The sequence below is a fragment of the Marmota marmota genome, unplaced genomic scaffold (genome assembly GCF_001458135.2).
Source record: "Marmota marmota marmota unplaced genomic scaffold, marMar, whole genome shotgun sequence".
In the NCBI taxonomy this organism is placed as follows: Eukaryota; Metazoa; Chordata; class Mammalia; order Rodentia; family Sciuridae; genus Marmota; species Marmota marmota.
The window spans coordinates 35,829,037-35,850,522 of record NW_026000229.1 but is presented as its reverse complement, the minus strand read 5'-3'; the positions used below and the strand labels follow the sequence as shown (position 1 = coordinate 35,850,522).

At 45.4% G+C, this 21,486-nt stretch overlaps 2 protein-coding genes across 12 annotated transcripts in view; one reads left to right on the top strand and one right to left on the bottom strand.

Moving 5' to 3' along the window:
* Stard9 (StAR related lipid transfer domain containing 9) overlaps window positions 1-6,698 on the top strand; it is a 135,893-nt gene extending 129,195 nt beyond the window's left edge. For 8 of the 11 annotated variants that reach the window (XM_048793446.1, XM_048793443.1, XM_048793444.1 and 5 more), the window contains 7 exons: window positions 3,840-3,951; window positions 4,139-4,248; window positions 4,477-4,541; window positions 4,733-4,935; window positions 5,188-5,285; window positions 5,449-5,607; window positions 6,073-6,698. In XM_048793446.1, the coding sequence (XP_048649403.1) occupies window positions 3,840-3,951; window positions 4,139-4,248; window positions 4,477-4,541; window positions 4,733-4,935; window positions 5,188-5,285; window positions 5,449-5,607; window positions 6,073-6,174 (849 nt within the window). In that variant the 3' untranslated portion in view covers window positions 6,175-6,698. The remainder of the gene's footprint in view (window positions 1-3,839; window positions 3,952-4,138; window positions 4,249-4,476; window positions 4,542-4,732; window positions 4,936-5,187; window positions 5,286-5,448; window positions 5,608-6,072) is intronic. The other 3 variants (XM_015480760.2, XM_048793442.1, XR_007343901.1) reach the window with 2 other exon arrangements.
* Window positions 6,699-8,793: 2,095 nt separating this feature from the next.
* The window catches only part of Cdan1 (codanin 1), a 13,162-nt gene continuing 469 nt past the window's right edge, over window positions 8,794-21,486 (bottom strand). The window contains 27 exon segments of the mRNA XM_015480758.2: window positions 8,794-9,503; window positions 10,172-10,279; window positions 11,157-11,338; window positions 11,473-11,536; window positions 11,660-11,767; window positions 12,880-13,028; window positions 13,201-13,279; window positions 13,463-13,526; window positions 13,869-14,027; window positions 14,565-14,668; window positions 14,750-14,883; window positions 15,089-15,143; window positions 15,318-15,407; window positions 15,622-15,709; window positions 16,051-16,217; window positions 16,375-16,521; window positions 16,654-16,774; window positions 17,116-17,321; window positions 17,913-17,988; window positions 18,679-18,768; window positions 19,224-19,333; window positions 19,525-19,645; window positions 20,037-20,115; window positions 20,207-20,311; window positions 20,433-20,602; window positions 20,812-21,015; window positions 21,237-21,486. The exon segment at window positions 21,237-21,486 is cut by the window's right edge and continues 6 nt beyond it. Of these exon segments, the coding sequence (XP_015336244.1) occupies window positions 9,378-9,503; window positions 10,172-10,279; window positions 11,157-11,338; window positions 11,473-11,536; window positions 11,660-11,767; window positions 12,880-13,028; window positions 13,201-13,279; window positions 13,463-13,526; window positions 13,869-14,027; window positions 14,565-14,668; window positions 14,750-14,883; window positions 15,089-15,143; window positions 15,318-15,407; window positions 15,622-15,709; window positions 16,051-16,217; window positions 16,375-16,521; window positions 16,654-16,774; window positions 17,116-17,321; window positions 17,913-17,988; window positions 18,679-18,768; window positions 19,224-19,333; window positions 19,525-19,645; window positions 20,037-20,115; window positions 20,207-20,311; window positions 20,433-20,602; window positions 20,812-21,015; window positions 21,237-21,486 (3,356 nt within the window). The 3' untranslated portion in view covers window positions 8,794-9,377.

Sequence of the window (21,486 nt, the reverse complement as noted above, 5' to 3'; positions counted from 1 at the left end):
TAATAACAAGAATTAACCCTTTGCCTTATATGAGTTACAGATATTTTTTTCCCAGTGCTTCACTCTTTATCAACTTTGCTTGTTTTGCTTGGGACAATTCAGAAATATTTATTTATCAGCCAGCTATAGTGGCACATACCTGTAATCCCAGCAACTCAGGAGGCTGACGCAGGAGTATTGCAAGTTCAAGGACAGCCTCAACAATTTAGCAAGGCCCTAAGCAAACTAGTGAGACTCTGTCTCAAAAAATAAAAAGGACTTAGGTTATGGCTCAGTGGATAAGCACCCCTGGATTAAAAAAAAAAGTGTTAAGAAAGATTTATTTATTTATCAACTTTCTTTTTATAGTATTTAAGTTCTCAATAGAAATTCTTTATAACTTTGGAATGGAGTATGTTTCTAATTAAGAATTTCTCCCCTGATTTCTTCTAGAACTGCTGTGGTCTTATTTTTCATATTTACATATTTAAATCTTTGTTCCATTTATAATTATTTTCACATTTGTTGTGAGGTGTGTATCCAACTTTATTCCTTTGGGTGGCTATCTGCTTGTCCCTGTAGTGATTATTAGGTATTCATCTTAGCCTCACCAGGGCACAGTGTCCCTTTTCCCTGTACTAGGGCTTAGAATGAGTCTACTCTCTTGATAGCACCAGTCCTCCCAAGCTCCTACCTTGCCCTTCCTTTCCTGAGATTTTTCAGAATATTTTTCCTTGTCTATTTTCTGTGTGAAATTTAGGATCAGATTTTCTAGTTCAATTAAGAATTTGTTAGTATTTTTATTATTATTTTTTCATATTGGGGATAAACCATTGAGCTATATCCCTAACCCTTTTTATATTTACTTCTTTTAAATATAGGAAGACAGGGTCTCACTAAGTTCTTAGGGTCTCACTAAATTGCTGAGGCTAGCCTCAAACTTGCAATCCTGGACTGGGATTGTGACTCAGAAGTGGAGCACTTGCCTGGTATATGTGAGGTACAGGGTTCGATTTTCAGCACCACATACAAATAAATAAAATAAAGGTCCACTGACAACTAAAAGAGATATTAAACAAACAACCCCCCGCAAAAAAAAAAAAAAAAACCCTAACTTGCAATCTTCCTTTTCATTATCTGCCAAAAGAAACCCCATGCCACTCGTCATTTCTCCCCAAACCTACCATTCCCCAACCTTAGGCAACCTCTAATTTATTTTCTGTCTCTACAGAAAGATTTGATTATTCTGGACATTTAATATAAATGGGATCATATAATGACTGGTCCTTTTTCACTGGCTTCTTTCTCTTAGCATAATATTTTCAGGATTTATTAGTTTCCTAGAATCTCTGTAACAAATTATTGCAAACAGGGTAGCTTAGAACAATAGAAATTTACCCTGTCATAAATTTGGAGGCTACAAGTTTGAAATCATGGTTAGCAACACTAGGCTCCCTCAGAAAGCTCTTGGAGAAAATCTGTTCCATGCTTTTCTCTGAGCTTCTGGTGGTCACCAGCAATCCATGGCATTCTTAGACTTGTAGCTGCATCTCTACAATCTCTCCCGATCTTTATATGTTGTTCTCCATGTATGTGTGTCTCCTGTGTCTTCACATGACTTTCTTATAATGTCATCAATCATTGGATTTAGGGCCTACTCTAATCCAGGATTATCTTGACTACTGAATAAGATTATATTCATAGACACTTGGGTTAGAGCTTCAACATATCTTTTACTGGAGACAGTAATTCAATCCATAATATGGATGCATTCATTTGTAGCATATATCAAAATTTCATTCTTTTTTTCTGGCCAAATAATCTTGCATTGTATGAACAGACCACACTTTGTTTATCTGTTCATCAATTGATGGACATTAAGGTTGTCTATCAGGTTGTGTCTGTCATTTTGTCACTTATGATTAATGCTGTCATGAACATTCCTGTGGAAGTTTTTTTTTTTTTTTTTTTTTTTAAGATTCGATGCTGGGGACTGGGTTGTGGTCAATGGTAGAGCGCTTGCCTAGCATGTGTGAGGTACTGGGTTTGATTCTCAGCACCACATAAAAATAAATAAAATAAAGGTCCATTGAGAACTAAGAAAATATTAAAAAAAAAGATTCAGTGCTGTATTTCTGTTGATGGTAAATCAAAATATGTTTTAGCAATAGCATTAATTTAATGGTTTTTTAAATTAACATTTTTTTCATTTCTTCTGGGTTTGAATCACTGGATCATAGAACTGCCAGACTATTTTTCAAAGTGGCTGTACTATATGCATTCCCGTCAGCAGTATTTAAGCAGTATATATGTTTCTCTACATTTTCGCTAACAGTTGGTGTTACTATCTGTCCTCTGTATTCAGAGATTCCACATCTATAGATTTAACCAACCACAGGTTGAAAACATTTTTTTTTTAAATGTTGTTATTGATGTGTACCAGCCTAAAGTGGTTATATCTACACTGAACACAGGCTTTTCTTCTTCTCATTGTTCCCTAACAACTATTTACATACTACTTCATGGCATTAGGTGTTATAATAACATAGAGATTATTTAAAGTATTTAGGAAAAAGTGGAGTGTTTGCCTGGGTTATATGCAAATATTTGTGTTTAAGTGACTTGGACATCCTCAGAAGGTCCTGGAACCAGTTCCTTGCACAAGCTAAGGGGGATGACTGGTTTTGGTTGTAGCCACCAGAGTGGATGTGACGTGGTACTACATGGTTTTAGTTGCATTTCCCTGATGGCCATTTGTGGATCTTCTTTGGAGATATGTCTATTCAGATCTTTTGCTCATTTTTTTAAAATTGAAGTTTTGTCTTTGAGTTCTTTATATATTCTAGTAAAAGTCCTTCATCAGGTATAATTTACAAAATTTTCCCCACATGTGTGTTGTCTTTTCGCTGTCCCTTTGAAGCACAAAGTGGGTGTTTGTGTTGTTGTTGTTTGGGATTGAACCCAGAGTGTTCTACTACTGAACAATATCCCCTTTTATTTTTTATTTGAGACAGGGTCTTACTAAGTTGCTGGCCTAAAACTTAAGATCTTTCTTCCTCAGCCTCCCTAGTTGCTGGGATTACAGGTGTGAGTCACCATGCCCAGCTGATAAATATCTCCATAGTATATCAACTAATATTCTCAAATGATAATATGTACTTACATATTATGTACTTACATACCTACAGTGCCTACCATACTTTGCTTAACAGTATTATCAAGGTTCTTTAGTCTTTACTAATATTATAGTATTTTAGTTATATAGTTCTATTCTTGTGTCTGACATTGTCAATTTTTTATGGTGACTAATTGTATCCTATGTTCATTTTTCTATTTGATTATTGGGCCTTTTATTTTTTGTGGCCCTTCTGCATATTAAGAAAATATCCATTTTTGTTATTTGAGCTGCCAGTTGTTTTTCCAGTTGTAAATTTGTTTTTCAAGATATTAATTATTGGACTGGGGGTGTAGCTCAGTGGTAGATTGGTTGCTTAGCATGTACGAGGTCCTTGGTTCAATCCTCTCGCCATGTATTTATTTATTTATTTAGAGAATTTTTTTAATATTTATTTTTTAGTTTTCGGCGGACATAACATCTTTGTTTGTATGTGGTGCTGAGGATCGAACCCGGGCCACACACATGCCAGGCGAGTGCGCTACTGCTTGAGCCACATCCCCAGCCCCATCGCCATGTATTTATTATGTGCAAAAAATTTTGCCCTGTTTAGAAAGGCATTTACCCCCCTCTATGAATTTTTTAAGTTATATTTTTTATAATAATGTTATACTTCCCCACCCCCAATATATCATTGATCCATAAAGCATAAAGGATTTATTTTGGCATGACCTCTGTTCTTCAGGGGGACTCAAACTTGCCTGATTCCAGAGACACCTGGATAGGGGATGGGCAGGCCCATTCTGCAGTGAGGAACCTGTATCTGGCTGGATCTGTCTGGAAGAATTCAGCTCACTGTGAGTGGCAGGGAGGGTGGGGCATAGATATCTACCTGGTTTGGGGACTTATTTATGCCTACTGTATCATAGGGAGTCACTGGCCAGAAACTGTCAGTCCAGTGTCCCTACCCCTGATAGGGAGCTGTTGCTGTCATGAGGCCCTGACATTCAGTGCTATCCCAGAACCTCCACCTCTTTATTGTAGGCTATAGAACCTCCTCGGGCAATTGCCGCTGTTTTCCATCCAGCCCATCCAGCTTCTCCTCTTCTTACCAGGATTTGGCCAAACACATGGTAGATACTTCCATGGCTGATGTGAGTATTTGCTCCCACTCTTCCCCATCACTGCTTTAGCCAGACCTTTGCTGGGTGGGGAGGAAGAGGAAAAGAGCTGGGCAAATGAGGGCCACCAAGGCTTGTAGACTTCTTCAGTGGTTTTCCATCTTGAAAAATGTATATTTATTAAACACTGATCAGAAAGTTGAACCTAGAGGCTGGGATATACTGTGCCTACTAATTTGGTTATGGCCGCTCTGTCCCCAGGTAATGGCTGCTTGTTCCAATAATCTACACAATCTCTTCAGCCGCCAGGCAACAGCTGGCTGGAAGTAAGTTTCTTTGCAGTGTTCTTGATCCTAACCCTGTTGTCCTGCTTGGCTTCTCTTCTCCTTCCCCTTCTCCACCCTGCGTTCCTGGAGTCTCTTAACCTGATTTCCTCCTTTGTATCTTAGGAACCCTCTTAAAAAAAAAAAAAAAAAACTCTTAATTCTTCCTCTTTCCAATCCTTGGTGTCCCTTAGCTATCAGGGTGAAGAGCAGGAGGTGCACCTTTACTATAAGGAGTTTTCTTCTACTCGGCATGGCTTCCTAGGGGCAGGTGTGGTGTCCCAGCCACTATCTCATGTATGGGCAGCTGTGAGTGACCCTACCCTGTGGCCCCTGTATCATAAGCCCATTCAGACAGCAAGGCTACATCAGCGGGTGAACAAGAGCATCAGCCTAGGTGAGTCCAAGGGAGGGAGGCTCCCATGGGGCCTGGTTTCTGGTGTGTCCCATGATCTCTGGCCAGGGGACAGAGGCAGAGGGTTGGCAGCCTTGTTGAGAGACCAGATACTCAGCCTACTTCCAGATTGTTTATTCAAGATTTCATTGGATGTCAAGTCATAGGATGAAGGGGAGGTTCCTAGGCTAAAGAAGACTTGGGACTAGATCTGTCAATGGGCCTCCTGACTCTGCTTTACCTCCACCCCTCCAGTGTACTTGGTGTGCGATACCACCGTGTGTGCACTGAAGCAACCACGGGATTTCTGTTGTGTCTGTGTGGAAGCCAAAGAGGTGCCTGCCTTGCTGGTGGTAATCTATGGGAATTGGTTTCTCTGGTGGGGATGAGGGCAAATTGCGGCTGGGTCTAGGACATGGGTGGCTTCAAGGCAAGCCCAGTGTTGACTTCTACTATACTAATTACACTTGAGCCTGTTCCTGTTTTTTCCTCATTACATAACATCTCTGTCTGCAGGGGCACCTGTCTATCATGGCAGTTCAGTCTGTATATGACACATCCATGCCAAGACCCAACAGAAAAATGGTCCGAGGGGAGATACTGCCCAGTGCCTGGATCCTGCAGCCTGTCACCATGGAAGGGAAAGAAATTACCAGAGTCATTTACTTGGCCCAGGTGATATAGAGCTAGTAGCCAGTCTTGTAACATACTTGGGACCTCTCTGTCTAGCTGTGTTCTAAAAATATGTGGCCAGGAACTTCTTGGATTCAAAGTAAAGGAGTCAGTGGAGAATCAGAGAGGAAGGAATGAGTGTTATCAGCTGAAGTTGCTAGTACCAGAGATCTAGTAGTAACCTACATCTTGTGGTTGTCCCCAGGGTCCTTAGAAGACATATCATGCAAGGTAAAAGCAGCAGCCTCAGCAGAGCAAAATCATTGTTCATAGATAGAGTTCAAGTCCAAATGGGAGTGGAACTGAACCAATCAGTGGGAGGTGAAGAGCAGAGCCCAGGGGTCTTAGACACCAAGCCAGTGGAGTCTGGGGTGAATCTCCCATCACCTCATCCCAGGTGCTTGGGGCTAGAGTGGCCCTGGCACCTCCAGCTGTTTGTACCTTCATCTCTTCCCTTTCTGCTTTCAGGTAGAACTGGGTGCACCAGGCTTCCCGCCTCATCTCCTGAGCTCCTTCATTAAGCAGCAACCACTGGTTGTGGCCAGGCTAGCTTCCTTCCTTGGTAGTTAGCACCACACCAGTGAGATGGTGCTGCTGAGATGCAGGCCCAGGATGCTCCAGAAATGCTGTGGCTGCTCCTCCTTAACTGTTAGCAACCTGAGATGAGAAGAAGCTGAGGCTACCTGTAGTGGCAGACTACACAGATAGCACTAGCCCAGGGTTGCCAGGAAAGCCCTGTCAGTACTCAAGTCACCTCTGCAGAACAAGAAGCCTGAGCTCCTGGCCCTCGCTGTCCAGAGAGAATGAAGCTCAACTCACCTTTTGGATTTCTCACCTTTATTTCTCATTTCTGGGACTATGACACAGGCCTCTCAAGGACCAGAGTTGGGCATAATCAGCAGAGCTGGGGAACTGCAGTGCTTTGGCAAGATGCCTTCTTAGTTCAGCCCAGCCCTCAGGCTGATGGGAAGGCAAGCAGCCACTGGCCAAGACTCCACTCTGGAGCTGCTTCCAGTGTTCAGCTCCACCGTGTAGAATATCACAAAGGACCAGAACAGAAAAAAGGCTTAAAAAATCAGCTGCACAAATCAGAACACAGACTCAGAATCTTTTCTCCAAATACTATTCATTTTTGCTTTTTCCCCCCCTCCCTTTCCTAGGAGAGGATATTTGGGTCTTTGCAGCAGTCAGGAGTGTTAAGCACTGCTGCTTCAGAGCACTTCAGGGCTCAGGAAGATGGGAGAGCAGCGTAGACACAGGCTGGACAGATTTCAGGTTGGGATGTGGGCCTTGGCCCTTTGAGGACTGGTGGTGGGTGGGGGTAGCCAGATGATTGCTACTGACAAGGCAAGAGGGATTTCAATGAGATTAAAAAATGACCTCTGAAGAAGGATAAATGAACTGGAAGAGAAGGTAAGCAGTTTGTCAGGAGGAAACTTGATTGCAGACCTTACCTTCCCTTACCCGGAGGTGAGTCCCTTGAGCTACTGCTCTGGCCCTACCAATTCTAGGATGGATGAAGGGTGGATTCAGTTTTCTTGTAACTTAGCCTGGCTGAATTTGAGCTCTGAAGATTCTGTATGTTTACCTAGAGGTGACAGGGATGGGAGATATTCCCATTTAATTTTCTTGCCCCAAATCTTTGGTAAAAGAGGATAATTGTATGGGGATTGAGATGTGGTTAAAAGGGTAAATTTCTGTATAGTGCAGCAAAGAGTTGCTTTTCTGAAAATGTTTGTAGGGTTTCCTTTTTCTCTTACCTCAGATTAAGTTATATTGTTTTTATAATATGCTTTTAAGCTTATTTTTCAGTGATTTTTTTTTAACAGCTTATATATGTAGGACCCTAATTTATGTATTCTTCCCCTCTTCCTAAAATTGTTGACCAAAAAAAAGGTCAGAACATTTGTAAATTAAAAGTCCCACGTGAGGGCGCTGGGGTTGTGGCTCAGCAATAGAGCACGCACCTAGCACATGAAGGGTGCTGGGTTCAACTCAGCACCACATAAAAATTAAATAAAGGTATTGTGTCCAACTACAACAAAATATTAAAAATTTAAAAAAAAAGTCCCATGTGGAGCCAGGAACCAGTAACACACCTATAATCCCAGCAGTTTGGGAGGCTGAGGCAGAAGGATTGCAACGCCAGCCTCAGCAACTTAGTGAGACCATCTTTAAAAATAAAAATAAATCCCATGTGGGAGGCATGGTTCAGTGGTATGCTCTGTGCCTAGTGTGGATGAAGTGTCCTGAGTTTGATCTCCAGTACCAAAAATCAAAATCACTTTTTCAAATTCCCAAGCATTCAGAATAGACTTCCCATGGCTTGGGAGGCTAAGGCAAGGCTCTAAAGCAACTTAGTGAGATCCTGTCTCAAAAAAGGGCTGGGGATGCGGCTCAGTGGTTAAGTGACCTTGGGTTTAATCCCTGGTACTGATCTAAAAAAAAAAAAAAAATATTGGATTTACAGGATCAAAAAAAAGAAGAGATTAGGAAAGAAGGTTCAGATAAAGAAACTTTAAAGTAGTGAATGGGATAAGCCTGATGGGGAGGGAAAGGCATGGACTGATAAACAATATTGGGGAGAAGTAGGACTGAGAAACACTCCTATTTTTCAATGTTGATTTGTACATGGGGCTCCCTCTAGCCCAGAGAATCTTACCCTTTCTTGGGTTTGAGACCTTTCTGATAGCTACAAATTTTTCCCCTAAGAAACGTTGGAAAGCCACTTAGCAAAAGCTAAATCCCCTCTCCTTCCCCCAGCAGACCCTGGGTGTTACTTCCCAGGAATTAACTTAATGCATATTATCAAAGTTTATAATTATCAAGACCACATCTCTTATAAAATGAACTTTTATAATTATAAAAGTTTATAATTATATTAGGCTGCTCGTGCTCTGAGACATTCTGAGCCAAATCAGACACTATAGCCCTAACAAAACAACATCGCAAAAGCTGCCTCACCATGTGGTGCAACGGAACATCTTATGAATGGAACCTGCACAATGCCCTAAATGTCTAAACTTTCCTCCCATAATTGAGAGGGAGTTGCACAGGAGATGATTACAGCATTTCAGGGGTGTGAGATGATCTTGCTGCTTGAATATGCAGGTGTTACTTAGAGGTCATAACTCCCAACTCAAGGCCCACCTGCCAAAGGGGAAAAACAGGCAAGAACAGTCATCAAACCTTTGTTAAAACAGTTTATTCTTTTTTGCTTCCCTGTGCATGTCCCCGAACAGACCAAGTCTCACTACCTGCACAGGGGTGAAGTCCAGGGTGATGCCAGGTTTCAGTTGGGCAAGTCCTACCTAATCTGTTGTGCATATTTAACATGGCAGTCCAGGTTTTAACTTAACAAGTTAGGCAGAAGTCATTCAACTCTGTCATGATTTCTCAGAACCACAAAGTTTTGAGAGATCTGAGATAGCAGCAAGTGAGGTCTGAATCCTGTATTGACCAGCCCACACTCTTCATTTCATTTCGCATCCATGTGGCAAATGTCAGCTCTTCAGCTCCTGGGTTAGAGTCTCAGCTTTTCCACCTTCATGCTGAATTAGTGGCTGTTTCTTCCTCTAGGATTCGGGTGGCAAGCCTGCAGTCTGTGGGATGCCCAGTAACCACATACTTCTCACCTGAGCAGGAAATCTGATCACAGACCCAGCTACTCCTACCCTAGCAAGGGTTGCCGAGGGCTCTTGGGGCTCCACCTGAGGCACAGGCAGGATTCCAGGGTTCTGGTGAGACGCCCAAAACAGGGCCACTTCCCAGCCCTAGCTTTGGGCCAGCACTGTCCCCCTATTTGGCTGTACCAGTTCACAAGTTCTCCGCTGAGGTTCTGGCATGTGGGGCTCAGCTAGAAACAGGTTAAACAGTGTTGCTAGTTCTTCAGAAAAGTCCTGCAGTACGTAGAAAGGTGCGAGAAAAGGCAGACATGGAATTCTGGACACATCCACCCTTTCTAAAGATCAGTCTCTAGCTAATTGGTGAGTAGACAACAACCTGGCGCACAGCTGATGTTTCATCTTGAAATTATTAGTTCTGTTTTTTTTTGGGGGGGGGGGGCGCGGTGGGAGTACCAGGGATTGAATTCGTTGAGCCACATCCCAAGCCCTGTTTTATATTTTAGTTAGAGGCAGGGGCTTAGTGCTTTGCTTTTTACTGAGGCTGGCTTTGAACTCACGATCCTCCCGCTTCAGCCTCTCAGGCCATTGGGATTACAGGAGTATGCCACCATTATTTTAAGGATGAAAAAAACTAATTTGTGCCAAGTCACAAAAACATTAACTAGTAACTGAGTCCAGGTTATTCTGATGATAAAGACCTATATATACTGTACCATCCTGCTTTCCACCTGCCTGCCTTCCCTCACAAGCGCCTCATACAGCGGCCACTCAGATCTGAAGAAGGTCAACTATAACAGCTACTCCTCAATTATAGGGTTGTCCTGAAGACACTTTACAGATATCCACTTAGCTTTGGTTCCATTACTTTGCCCCATTTCAGGATAAATGGGATATAGGACACCTGATATCTTTATTTAAAGCAAGGGATGAGGACTTCTTACCCCAGGCCACTGGGCCTCATGAAGGCTGCCTAGGCAGGCTTCTATCTCCATCCGTCCCATCAGACCTTTCTCTACCAGCTCCCGAAGTAAGAACAGCAGCAGGTCCCACTGCAAAACACACCATGGGGAAGCTCAGCATTTCGAGGACTGTATAGTTACCCTGATTAGTACAAACTGAAATCTAAAGGGCAGAGCTGCTGAGAAATGGAGGCTCAAGACAAGCATAGGGAGTCCCATTTCAACATGGAATAGGAATAAAGGAAACAAATTCACTCCACAAACTTTATCCTAAAGAATTAAAGTCAGCATACTATAGCAATACATGCACATTTATAGCATCACAATAGCCAAACTATGGAGCCAGCCTGTATGATCATCAATGAATGAATAGATAAATATAATGTGATACACAGACAGTGGTGTCTATTCAACCATAAAAAGGTTGCAGGAAAATGGATGGAACTTGAGAACGTTATATCAAGTGATATAAGCCAAACTCAGAAAAGTCAAGGGTTGTATTTTTTCTCATATGTGGAAGCTAGAGAGGGAAAAGAAAAGTTGGTGGGGTAGGAAAATCCCATGAAAATCAAATAATCAGTAAAGGGACCAGGGGGAAGGAAAGAGGAAATACAGGGGAATGATATCGGCCAAATTAAATTGTTACATTGTATGAATATGGAAGAGTGATTCCCACCATTCTGTAAACTATAATGCACCAATAAAAAATATGCAAGAAAAGGAAAGGAAAAAACAGATCCCTAATACTATCAAAATAAGACTACAGAAGACCAAGAAGCTTTCCTATTCTCACCAGGCCTAATCCCAGAAACTCGGGATTAGGCAGGAGGACTGTAAGTCGGAGGCCAGCCTTAGCAATTTAGCTAGACCCTGTCTCAAAAGGACTGGGGATATAGCTAAAGCAGCCATGGGTTCAATCTTCAGTACAAAAAAAAAAAAGCTTTCCTACCTGCTACTTCTGACTCACCTCCCTTGGCCGAGTATCTGCCAGAAGCCCCACATTTCTTGGGCTCAGTAGCAGCTGTAGTGGAACTGGACCTTGGAAGTCATCTTTCCACAGGGAAAGCAGCATGTGCAGAAGCCTTCGAGCCTGCCCTCGCTCCAGCCTGTGCTGTGGTGGAGGCCCTAGGACAGGGATCTGGTCTGCAACTATGGGACATGATGGAAGCCAAATTTTTTAAAAATAGAGGCATAAAAGAGATATGTCTAATCCTGCTTATACCCAACCTTGATTTTGAGGGAATATAGCAAGGGAGAAGGGGTTTGACAGAAAGGAACCATACCCAGGAGGGAAGCTAACTCCACAGAGCACTTTGCCAGATGCTGCTCAGCAGGTGGGCACAGGAACTGAGAGAAAAAGGGAGACATGAACGTCATCCTTACTGCTGTGAAGACTGTCCCTGGGACAGTGTGGCTCTACTTATAAGGCAACAGAAGACCATTCTTCATGTAGCACATGACATGTCTCACCTGACGGCACCGTAGTGTCTGGCCCATCTGGCCTAGGAGCTGCTCCAGATGCTCTGGGGAAACACCCTCATCAGGGTCTCGGGGCCCAGCAGCCAGAGAGAGCACATCCTGCAGAGAACAGGATAAGACCTCATACCAGGCCAGGACTAGGCTGCCAGAGAATTTGGATTGGGGTGGGGACCAGCCAGTAGAGTGAGTCAGAAGGAAAAGGAAAATCTGGTCCTGGGGGTGAAGCATCTGGACCAAGAGATCCCTGGAGCTGGGGTTCAGATAGGACAATACAGCTAGGAGAAGCAACCATGTGGGAAACCCAAGAGGAAACAGATGAAGCAGATAAAAGGACAATGGGCTACCACAGAGCTTAAGAGAGATTTTTCAACATGGGTCAAAATTAACCAACTCCTAGGGGGCATCTTACAGTGTTTTGGGAAACTGTCCCATGAGATACACAGTCTGAATGTTTTCTAACCTTCATGCTTCCATTTTCTCAGGCAGTGAGGTTTCAATACAAAAATCTGCCTACTGATAAACAGTATTTAGTGGTCATATGTCTTTTCCTCTCTCCCCTACATACTCTCCATTGTAAGTCACTTTTGTTCTTTGTCCTTATTCCACATCTTTATTCCTTGACCAAGGCCAGATAGTAAATACATTAGGTTTGCAAGTCATAAGATCTCTGTTCTAACTACTGTGCCATTTTAACACAAAAGCAACATGGACATTTGGTAAACAAATGGCTATAGCTGTGTTCCAATAAAACTTTATTTGCAAAAGTAAGTGGCAAGCACAGTTGGGCCCATTTTGCTGACCCCTACTCTAAAAAGTCTGAATTTTTCAAATCAAGTTAGGAGTACAGTTTATTCTTATTGCCTGTAACTAAACAAGCATTATGTCCCACGTAGAAGAACAGTACTGAATTGATACCCATAGCCATTTACCAGCTGCTCCCACTACAACCTGTATAATATAAATTTAGTTTTAGATTTTCCTTCTTGCCCTTTTGGGTGATTCAGGTACTAAAGTCAGTAACATTAGGAAAACCATTTGACTCAGCTCTGCTCTACCTAATCCTATTCAGTAATGAAAGAAATAGAAACTAGACAGGTAACACACAAAGCTTCTATACAGAAATCCTGGAGCTGATGTGAGAAAGGAAAGAAACCAGCAACAGAGCAAGGAGAAGGAATGGGGAAGCCAAAGGGAGTAGGGTAGCTGTGTACTTTTATCTCGGAGATGAGGTGGGAGGGGAGGGGAGCGTGGTGCTCACAGGCGCGGGAGCAGCCCCTCCGCTCCCCCCGGGCAGCCGGTTCAGGACCCTGGGCTCGAAGTGTGCGACTCACAGCCGCTTTCACCTCCCTCCTAATCAGTGCTACAGGGCAGAAGGAGAACAGAAACAGGGTTACAGGAGTGCCCACCCAAGCTCACCATGCCAACCCATGTCCTTCACAGTTTCCAGATGGCTCTGAGTCTCATCTCCCCAAACTGCCCTGCCAATCCACCTTTCCAAATCTGATTCAGTCCCCCACTTTCCCGGACCTAACCTGTAATGTTGGATGACAGCCAGGCACAGGCTTTTTCTGTTGCAAGCCCCACAGCTATGTTCTCTGCACTGCTTAGTACCTGTGACAGAAGAACTATAGAGTCAGGACAGAGAAGGGTTGGGTGCAATGATGGATACCAGAGTTCAGGACTAACTCCCCACCTTATAGCAGCTGCATACACAGCTACAGGTATGTACTCTTTCATGCATACACACACAAACACAACCACTGGTCTGCTAGCTCAGGCCTTATTCCTACGTACAGCTGCTGGGGTCTCCTCTGGAAGCAGTGCCCGCACAGCCCCAGGGCTCTTCCTTTGGCAGAACCTGAAAGAGTTCAGTGAAATCTATATATTTTAGCCTGAGGACACCCCAAATGCTCCAAACCCCTGACATGGGAGTCTCTACCTCAGACCCCTACCCTGCCCCAGATGCTGGAGGAAGGAAAAAGCCATTAGTCCTACAGCATTACATGCTCTCTCAATTCAACATTTGGACTTTGTGCCCAAAGATATGAACCTATAGAGAAGGGTAAAAAAGAACAGAAAATGGGGTGGAGAATAGAATAAAGGTTATGAGTGTGAAAGAGTAGAGAGAGAACAGAAAAACAAAAGCTAAGATAGGAGAGTAGAGGAGATGAAAGGGTCCAAATAGATTGGCATTTCTTACTCCCGCCCCTGGCTCAATGCTTGGGTCCCATGGGGACACAGCTGGGAACACAAGATCTCCAACAACTGGGCTGGATCTCCCCCTTTCTGTCCCTGTGTCACCCGCTGCTCCTGAAGAAGTGACTCTGCCTGGCGCACCAGATCTGCCACCAGCGTCGCCCTGCAGCAGGGACAGAGGGGTTTGGGGTAGTTGGAAGGGATGAGTTGGAAAGGGGCTGCAAATTCAAGGAAATTTGGTCAGAACTACCTTCAAGGAATATTAGCAATTTCAGCCTTCCCTTTCCACCTACCCCACAGTTGACTTTCCTCAGTTTGACAAAAAGCCATTAAAAGAGACCAGACCTGGTGGCCTATAATTCCAAAGACTCAGGAGACTGAGGCAGAAAGATTGCAAATTCAAGGATAGCCTGGGCAACTTAATGATACCCTTTCTCAAAATAAAAATAGAAAGGGCTGGGGATATAGCTCAGCTGTAGAGCCCCTGGGTTCAATCCCCAGTTACTACCACCACCACCACCACCACAACAAAAAAGTTGAAAGGAGGCTGGGGTGTACTCAGTGGTAGAGCACTTCCTTAGTGTGCACAAGGCCCGGGGTTGGATCCCCAGCAACACACGTGTGTGAGCACAAAAGAAAAAAAGGGAGTTAAGAGGGCAAATGGAAAGAGATTGAGAATAGGACCCTCACCCACTCTTACTTGATGTGTTTGACACAGTTTGAGCCAATTCTCTCTGCCACAAACTCCACAGTCCTGCGCAGGGAAGGTGGCTGGTTGTGGAAAAAGGCCTGGGCAAGCTGTGCCTGCGAAGGAAGGAGCAGCCTCATGAGGGATTCCTTCTGCCTCCCAACACTGGGCACTCTCTGCCCTATCCCTATTCTTACCTGCAGCCCCTGGCTGGTCTGAGGAGCCTGGGCTCCCAGGCCAGTAGTGGTAGTGGGGGTGATTTTCCTCACGAAGCCCCCACTCCGTCCACTACTGCCTGAAACCCATGAAGCGAGCAGTTTCCGGAGCTCTCCTGCATCAGGAAAGTCTAAAGTATTAGTTTCAGAGTCCTCCTCACCCCCTAAGAATGCAAGACTATAAGTACTTGTGGGATAAAGATATGGCACCTGGAGAGCCTCATGAAAGATCAAGGTATTGGGGAATCAGACCAATGGGGTATCTGATAGGTACTCATGAAAGGACAGGCCAAGGACTGTTAAGGGGGATGGGATGCTCACCGATGTAGGGGCAGCAGATGTAGAGCAGCTGCTGATCCACCACAGGCACACTGTCCTGGGGGAGAAGAGGCCAGGGCTGGGAGGGCAGGCGAGCAGGTTTCCTTTCCTCCCCAGCATGCTCAGGGGTAGGACCGTCAGGAGATGTGTAAGGGTTGAACAACTACCACAGTCTGTCTTCTGCTGGGCCCTCCCAGACAGACCACATCTCTGGCTACACCCCAACACTCACCAAGCCATGCTCTGAAGCTGCTGTGTCCACCTCTAATGCATCCACTTGACCCTCTTCCAGAAAGAATAGATCCTCAGGGAATGTGGGAATCTGACAAGAGAGCAAGGCAGCCAAAGCTCCACCCAGCACTTCTGAGACTCACCACACCTCTGACCTCACCAGGCCCAAGAGGCAGCAGGGCCAAGTGGTGGTCCTCTGAAGAACCTTCATCTTTTGGCCCCTACCTTGGTCACACTCTAGTGCTCTTGTCCCCATCTCTACCACAGTAGTCACCATACCTCATCTGGACCCTCACTCTGCCCACCTGGAAGAGCCAGCCCAGGACAGCAAGCAGGAGCAGCTTGTTTAGGAAACACATCTCCCCTTCATTGTCCTGAGATAAGACCAAGCTCCTAAAAGGTAAATGGAGGGTGTGAACAGAATTCATGCAAAGGATGGAATGGAGTAATGGAAAGCTATCACTGGGAAAGTGGTTCTCAAAAGCAGACATAAAACAGACTACATAGGCAACCAGGGTTGCCTTGGCAGCCCCTGCTATATGTATTCTCTCTTGGCTGGGCCACAGGAGAAAGGTAAACAATTGTCTAGTCTGTCTCTGTCAGTCAACCTCTGCCCTTCCTCCGAGGCTCAGCTATGGAACCACACATGAAGTTCACTATTTGATCCTCTTTATAAATAGGACTGAGCAATGTTCACACTTTCTTTTCTTGAGCCTTAGCCTTGCTTTACTCACCGATGTACATGCAGCAGGAGAGTAAAGATGCTCCGGTAATAGTCCAGCAAAGGGACAATGTGATCAGCAAAGGAAAGGAACTCCACCAGCCAGGGCACAGTGAGCACTGCCCGGCGGGCCCTCAGCCCCTGCTGCAGCAGAGCTCGAACATCCAGGACAGGAGGAACCTGGGAGAGCCAGGCTCAGTCAGTGATTGGCCCCTAGAAGGGGCTGGATGATGCCCTCTACCTGCCAGGTTTCCAGAATAGCCAAGGAAACCAGTCAACCTCTGTGCCTTTCTGGACCTCCCAGCTCCCTCCTTACCAGGTTCTCCCAATCATTCACCTGGCTCCTGAGGGCCAGAATGGAGTCTTGAAGCTCACGGGTTGGGGGTGGTTCAGGGCCCCGGTATGGCAAGAAAGCCACAAAGCCCAGAAACTTAGCCAAAAGTCTGAGGCTAAGAAGCACCACAGCAAATTGCCTCCGTTCACCCTGCAAGGCACCAAGGGAAGTAAAAGGTCCTAAGTATAAGCCTCCTAGAACAATTATAAATCTGTTCTCTTTACACTTACCCCTTCCCTCGTAAGTCAGACCCTGTTTATTTCCCTTGTCCTGCTTTCTAACCTGCCAGTCTACATCTGACTCTCCATCTTCATCACCAGGCTCATGTTGAGGCAGGGCAAGGCCATTAAGTTCCCGTATCTTCAAGCTCAGACTATCCATAAGATGTTGATTAAACTGGAAGCTGAAGTGGGGGGGTTTGAAAGCACAAAAAAAAAAAGAAAGCCAAAGAAAAGAAAAAAAAAGTACTAGAGGTGTAGGAAGAACTAGAATTGAGAGTATGTACCCCATACAAAAAAAGATCTACATGATAGATGGTGAGGCTGAGAAACAATGAAATTACCTACATGGGTGAAAGAATGAGAAATGAAATGAAGTAAGAAAGTGTGAGCTGAACGGAGCCAGAGATCACTTACTTCTACCCTGTTATTTATTCCAGGCAGAGGAGAGAGAGTGATTTGCCCTTCTGGGAAGCCAAACCTCTCCCACCCTGACCCTGCCTTTGCAAGACACAGGGGAACTTACCTGCTGGCACTTAGGATGAAGTCCCTGAAGAAGCCTTGACAGCCAGGAAAGGTGGGGGGTGGACAGGGCCCCCCACTGCTCTGAGGAGCCACAAGTCGTTCCTGTAGTCGCCGCAGCCGCCCCAGCTTGTCAGCTCCTAGCATACTCAACACATCTGGGGCCTCACCCAAGACAGTGCCCCCAGCACCACCAGGGCTCTGACACATCTGGGGTGATGGAAAGGAAGGAAATTGAAAGCAAGTAAGTGAAAAGGACTGATCAAAATAAGCACAAAGTAATGAACATTTATGAAATGCCAACTCCATGTTAGGCACTTTGGACAGTTTTTGAGGGAGGAATTATATTCCTCTTCTAAAGGTGAAGAAACTGAAATTGCAAGTGTAACCATGTGCCTAGAATTGCTGGAGTTAGGATTTGAAAAGACCTGACTACTAAGCTCAGCTTTCTACCACAGCACCAAACAAGAAAAAGGAGGTAACATTTGAGGCCCACCTGGGCAACTTAGTGAGACCCTATTTCAAGATAAAAAATAAAAGGGCTGGGGACATAGCTAAGTGGTAGAGCAGTCCTGGGTTCAATCCCCAGAACCACACACACACACAGAATGTAATAGATCAGGGAAGGGCAAAAGGTGCAGGGCACATCAGAGAGCATTCTGTTTTTTTTCTCTGCCACCTGAGTTTAACTGCCACTTAAGGGCCTACTTGGCTATCCACACTGTCCAGGGTGCCATCCTTTACTTGGCTGCTTACAATACCCGCAGTTTGCTGTAGATTAATTTCTTGACAAGCTATTACCTGGAGAAGTTGTTTTTGGAAAAGCCGTACAAAGTGGCTATGGCTGCAGGCTGCAGACAGTTGACCCATCATGGCTCTGAGGAACAAGAAGCAGGTGTAGAGTGTGTGGGAAGGAGGTAAGACAGACAAAGATCTGAGCAAGCAAGCCAATCCTCAGGCTTTTCAGCTGTTTACCAGGGACTTGAACAGACCTTTTCCAGAGCTGGCCTGCATAGGGGCATGGGAGAAGGTAAAGGACACCCCTCAGCACCAAGATCCCTCAAAGCTAAAGATACACTTAACCAAACAAGAAATGCCACCTCTTAAATCTTCAGGCCACACTAAGTGCCAGTGTACTTCAAGACCAATGTGGACTACAGGTATGTGGACTATATACCTTGACCACTTCAAGGTATGTGGTTAGAAAATACTCTTTCTGCAGCCTAGTCATCTATCTATGCAAAATTATCAGACATGCCCAAATTAGAGGCGGAAGTCTAGCCAATGACTTGGTCCAAAATTCAAGCAACCTTGATTAAGAGCTTTGCACTTTCCCATTTGCCATTATAGAATAAGTAAGTGCAAGGCACTTCTGAGTGGAAGCAGCTGGAAAGAAATCCCTTTTGAGTAGAGGCAGAGTTGTCAATAACTAGAGACTAAGGAGGAGAAAAGAATATATAGCTTTGGGCTGGAAGGAGTGGTGGAAAGCTTTCTTCCAGTCAGCTTACCAAGCATCACTGAGATGCCATCAGAAGCAAGAAAAAGGGACCAGCATTTGAGTACCCACCTGATCCTACTGCCCAAGCCCTTCTCAAAATCCCAGCCGGGCTCCTCGTGGCGATCTTCCCACTCTCGAAGAACCTCATAGAACACATCTCTGACAGACACACAAGAATACCCGATCAGCTGCAGCACAGCCATCTCTAACTCATTTCCAGTGAAGTATTCCCTAGGTTGGAAGACTGAGGACAGCCCTGTCCACAGTCCTTCCTTAAGCTCCAAAGTTCTTTATGTGATGGTAATGTTACAGACCCAGCAGCAGCACTCATTGGCCTCACATACATCCATGAGCAGTGAAAGTGAATCCTGGCATACTCCTGTCTGAGTAGTTTATACACCTGTGAGAGGGCTGTCAAACTCAAGGGTTCAAGTCCATGAGAACGAAACAGAATGAAACAACTGGCCCTCATGATGGCTGTTAATTAGAGCCTGGGGGTACTGACCTACTACTTGTTAGTGCCAGACTCCTATTTTCTATGAAAACAAGACAGCTGCCTATTACAGAGAAAATGTTGCCTTATTCCTTCCCTCAATATTCCCTTTCCATTTCACCTCTGTTTTTTAAAAGTATGAAAGGCTCGGTCACTGGAGAAGTTGGCACGATTGTCAGTTTCTGGCTGAAAGGAGACAGCTTGAGCCGAGGGTGGCATCGCCAGAGAGACCTAAAATATGGCAGAGACATCAGAAACTTTATAAAGCCTGTGGAAGTCATGCTCAGAAGACTTTACTCCCTTATTGTTACCCAGAATTAGCTCATATGACAATTAAGTGTCATGAGCAGATTGCCTGAATTCATGAAAGCTAGGAATGGTCAGGTCCAGGTTAGTAGTCCTCTAAGCTGGGGTCACACTACCTTGGCAACACTGCCCTCGTAAGCAGCTCGAAGTCGGCCTTGAAGAGCTGGTGAGAAGCACAGTAGTCGTTCATTCTCAGTCAGCAGCTTTAAGGTCCCTTTGTCCAAGGAGGAAAGAACCCTACAGGAAGAAGTGCACAAATAACTGAGACTGAGACACAGACTGCAAACAGGAAGCAGGCACCCTATTAAAGTGTATTGGGAGCATGGAGCAGGTGTGTAAAGTCCAGAAATGTACAGTAGGGTTACGGGTCAAAGACCAAGACAACAGAGGCAAAGGGCAAGGAAATTAGACCTTTCAGAGCAGAGATCAAGAGAGCAGGCCAGGAATATTAGCCATAAATCCAAAGGTCAGCTGTTGAGTATATTAGATTCTTTTAGGGGAGACAAACTCAACCTTGACACAAAATTATAGTTAGGATAAGGTCCAGGACCACTGTACCTGTTAAGTACAAGTATATAACCCAAGGGGTCAGAGAATCAGACAAACAATTAAAATAAAAGAAACTCACTGAAATTGGTGCTCTAAAACCTGCACTGCAAAGAACACACAATCATGGATGCTCTGGAATAGTGGGCTTTCCAGGGAATCTAGAAAGATAGTAACAAACTGTTAATTAAGGGCTATCCCATCTGTAGACTCCATTTCTAGAATATGAGGTATCTCACTGATGTAGAGCACCTTGACTCAGTTCAAGGTCACTGTTCTTGGCAGCCACCATCCTTCGGGCAGTAAGGAGCTGAAAGACGAAGAAAAGCTCCAAGAAGAGGTTTGGGACCAGGTTCTCTGGATATAAAAAGAAATCCCTTAGTACTGGAACCATTCAGAGCCAAGGCTCAGTTTTACATGGCTTATGCTGCAGTTCTACAAGTATCTCCATTGTAGCTCCCCTTGCTAGCTCTCTCACCAGCAATGCACGAGGAGTAGACAAGGGCTACCAGCTCCAGGCGCTGGGGGGAAGACACTCTGGCAGGGTCAGCAGGTTCTGCAGTGAGGCTTCCAGTCCGGCTGGGGAGGGAAGTTCCCAATTCTGGGGTGGGAGAGGCAGGGGTAGGTGACTGCTGCAGCTGTTTAGAGCTATGGGGATAGAGAGATCTCATGAGCAGTTAGCCTGGCTTTCCATACACATTCTCTCTCTCTCTCACACACACTCCCTCCAGAGAAGACATTGACCAGCCCAGGAAACAAACCCAGAGTTCCCACGGGGGAAATCAATTTCACGGAAAAGCCCTGCAGGTCCCCCACAAGGGAGGAAGCTGACATCCCAGGGAGCGGCAAGGCCATACCGCTCCTTCCTGAGCATCTCCCGCTCCTCTCGCAGACTTCTGCACCCTGGGGGAAGGCCAAGGCCCCAAGGGCTAGTGTCCAGGGTTGAGGGTTGGGAACTGGGGACACAGCTGATTGGGGGTGAGGTGAAGCAGATCTTGGGCTTGGAGAGTGACCGCTCTTCGCTCACCGGAGTTGGGTTGATCCTGCGTGAAGGCTTCGTCCTGCTGAGAGTAGCCATAGGTTTTCCTCAAATTTCTATCTTCAAATAACGCCCACCCCCCACAGCTGGGCCTCTTGCAAAAAAACAAACAAAAAAATCCCCTCACTATTATAGTTACCTCGCTCCCAACCTTCCAACCCTTCCCGAGCTCAGCTCTGATTTACAAACTTCCCTAGCAGAGGCTTCAGACCACCCATCTCCTCTGTTAGGGCTGGTTCTCACCCTGCAGGGCCGGGGGGAACCGAGCCTACGGGAGGGAACTCCTCCAGGTTGCTGAGGTTTGGTGGATCAGAGAGCGTGAGGCTGGGGGTACTGGGGCTACCAGAGCCCTTAAGCCTCCGGCCTCCGGGCCAGGACAGGCTCTCCCCGCGGACCCCCTCCTCTGGGACCCCGGGGGCACGGCCTCCTCTCTCCCGGGCAGGCCCCGGACCCCGCCTCCTGCCCCCGCGGCGGGTCAGAGGGGCCTCAGCGG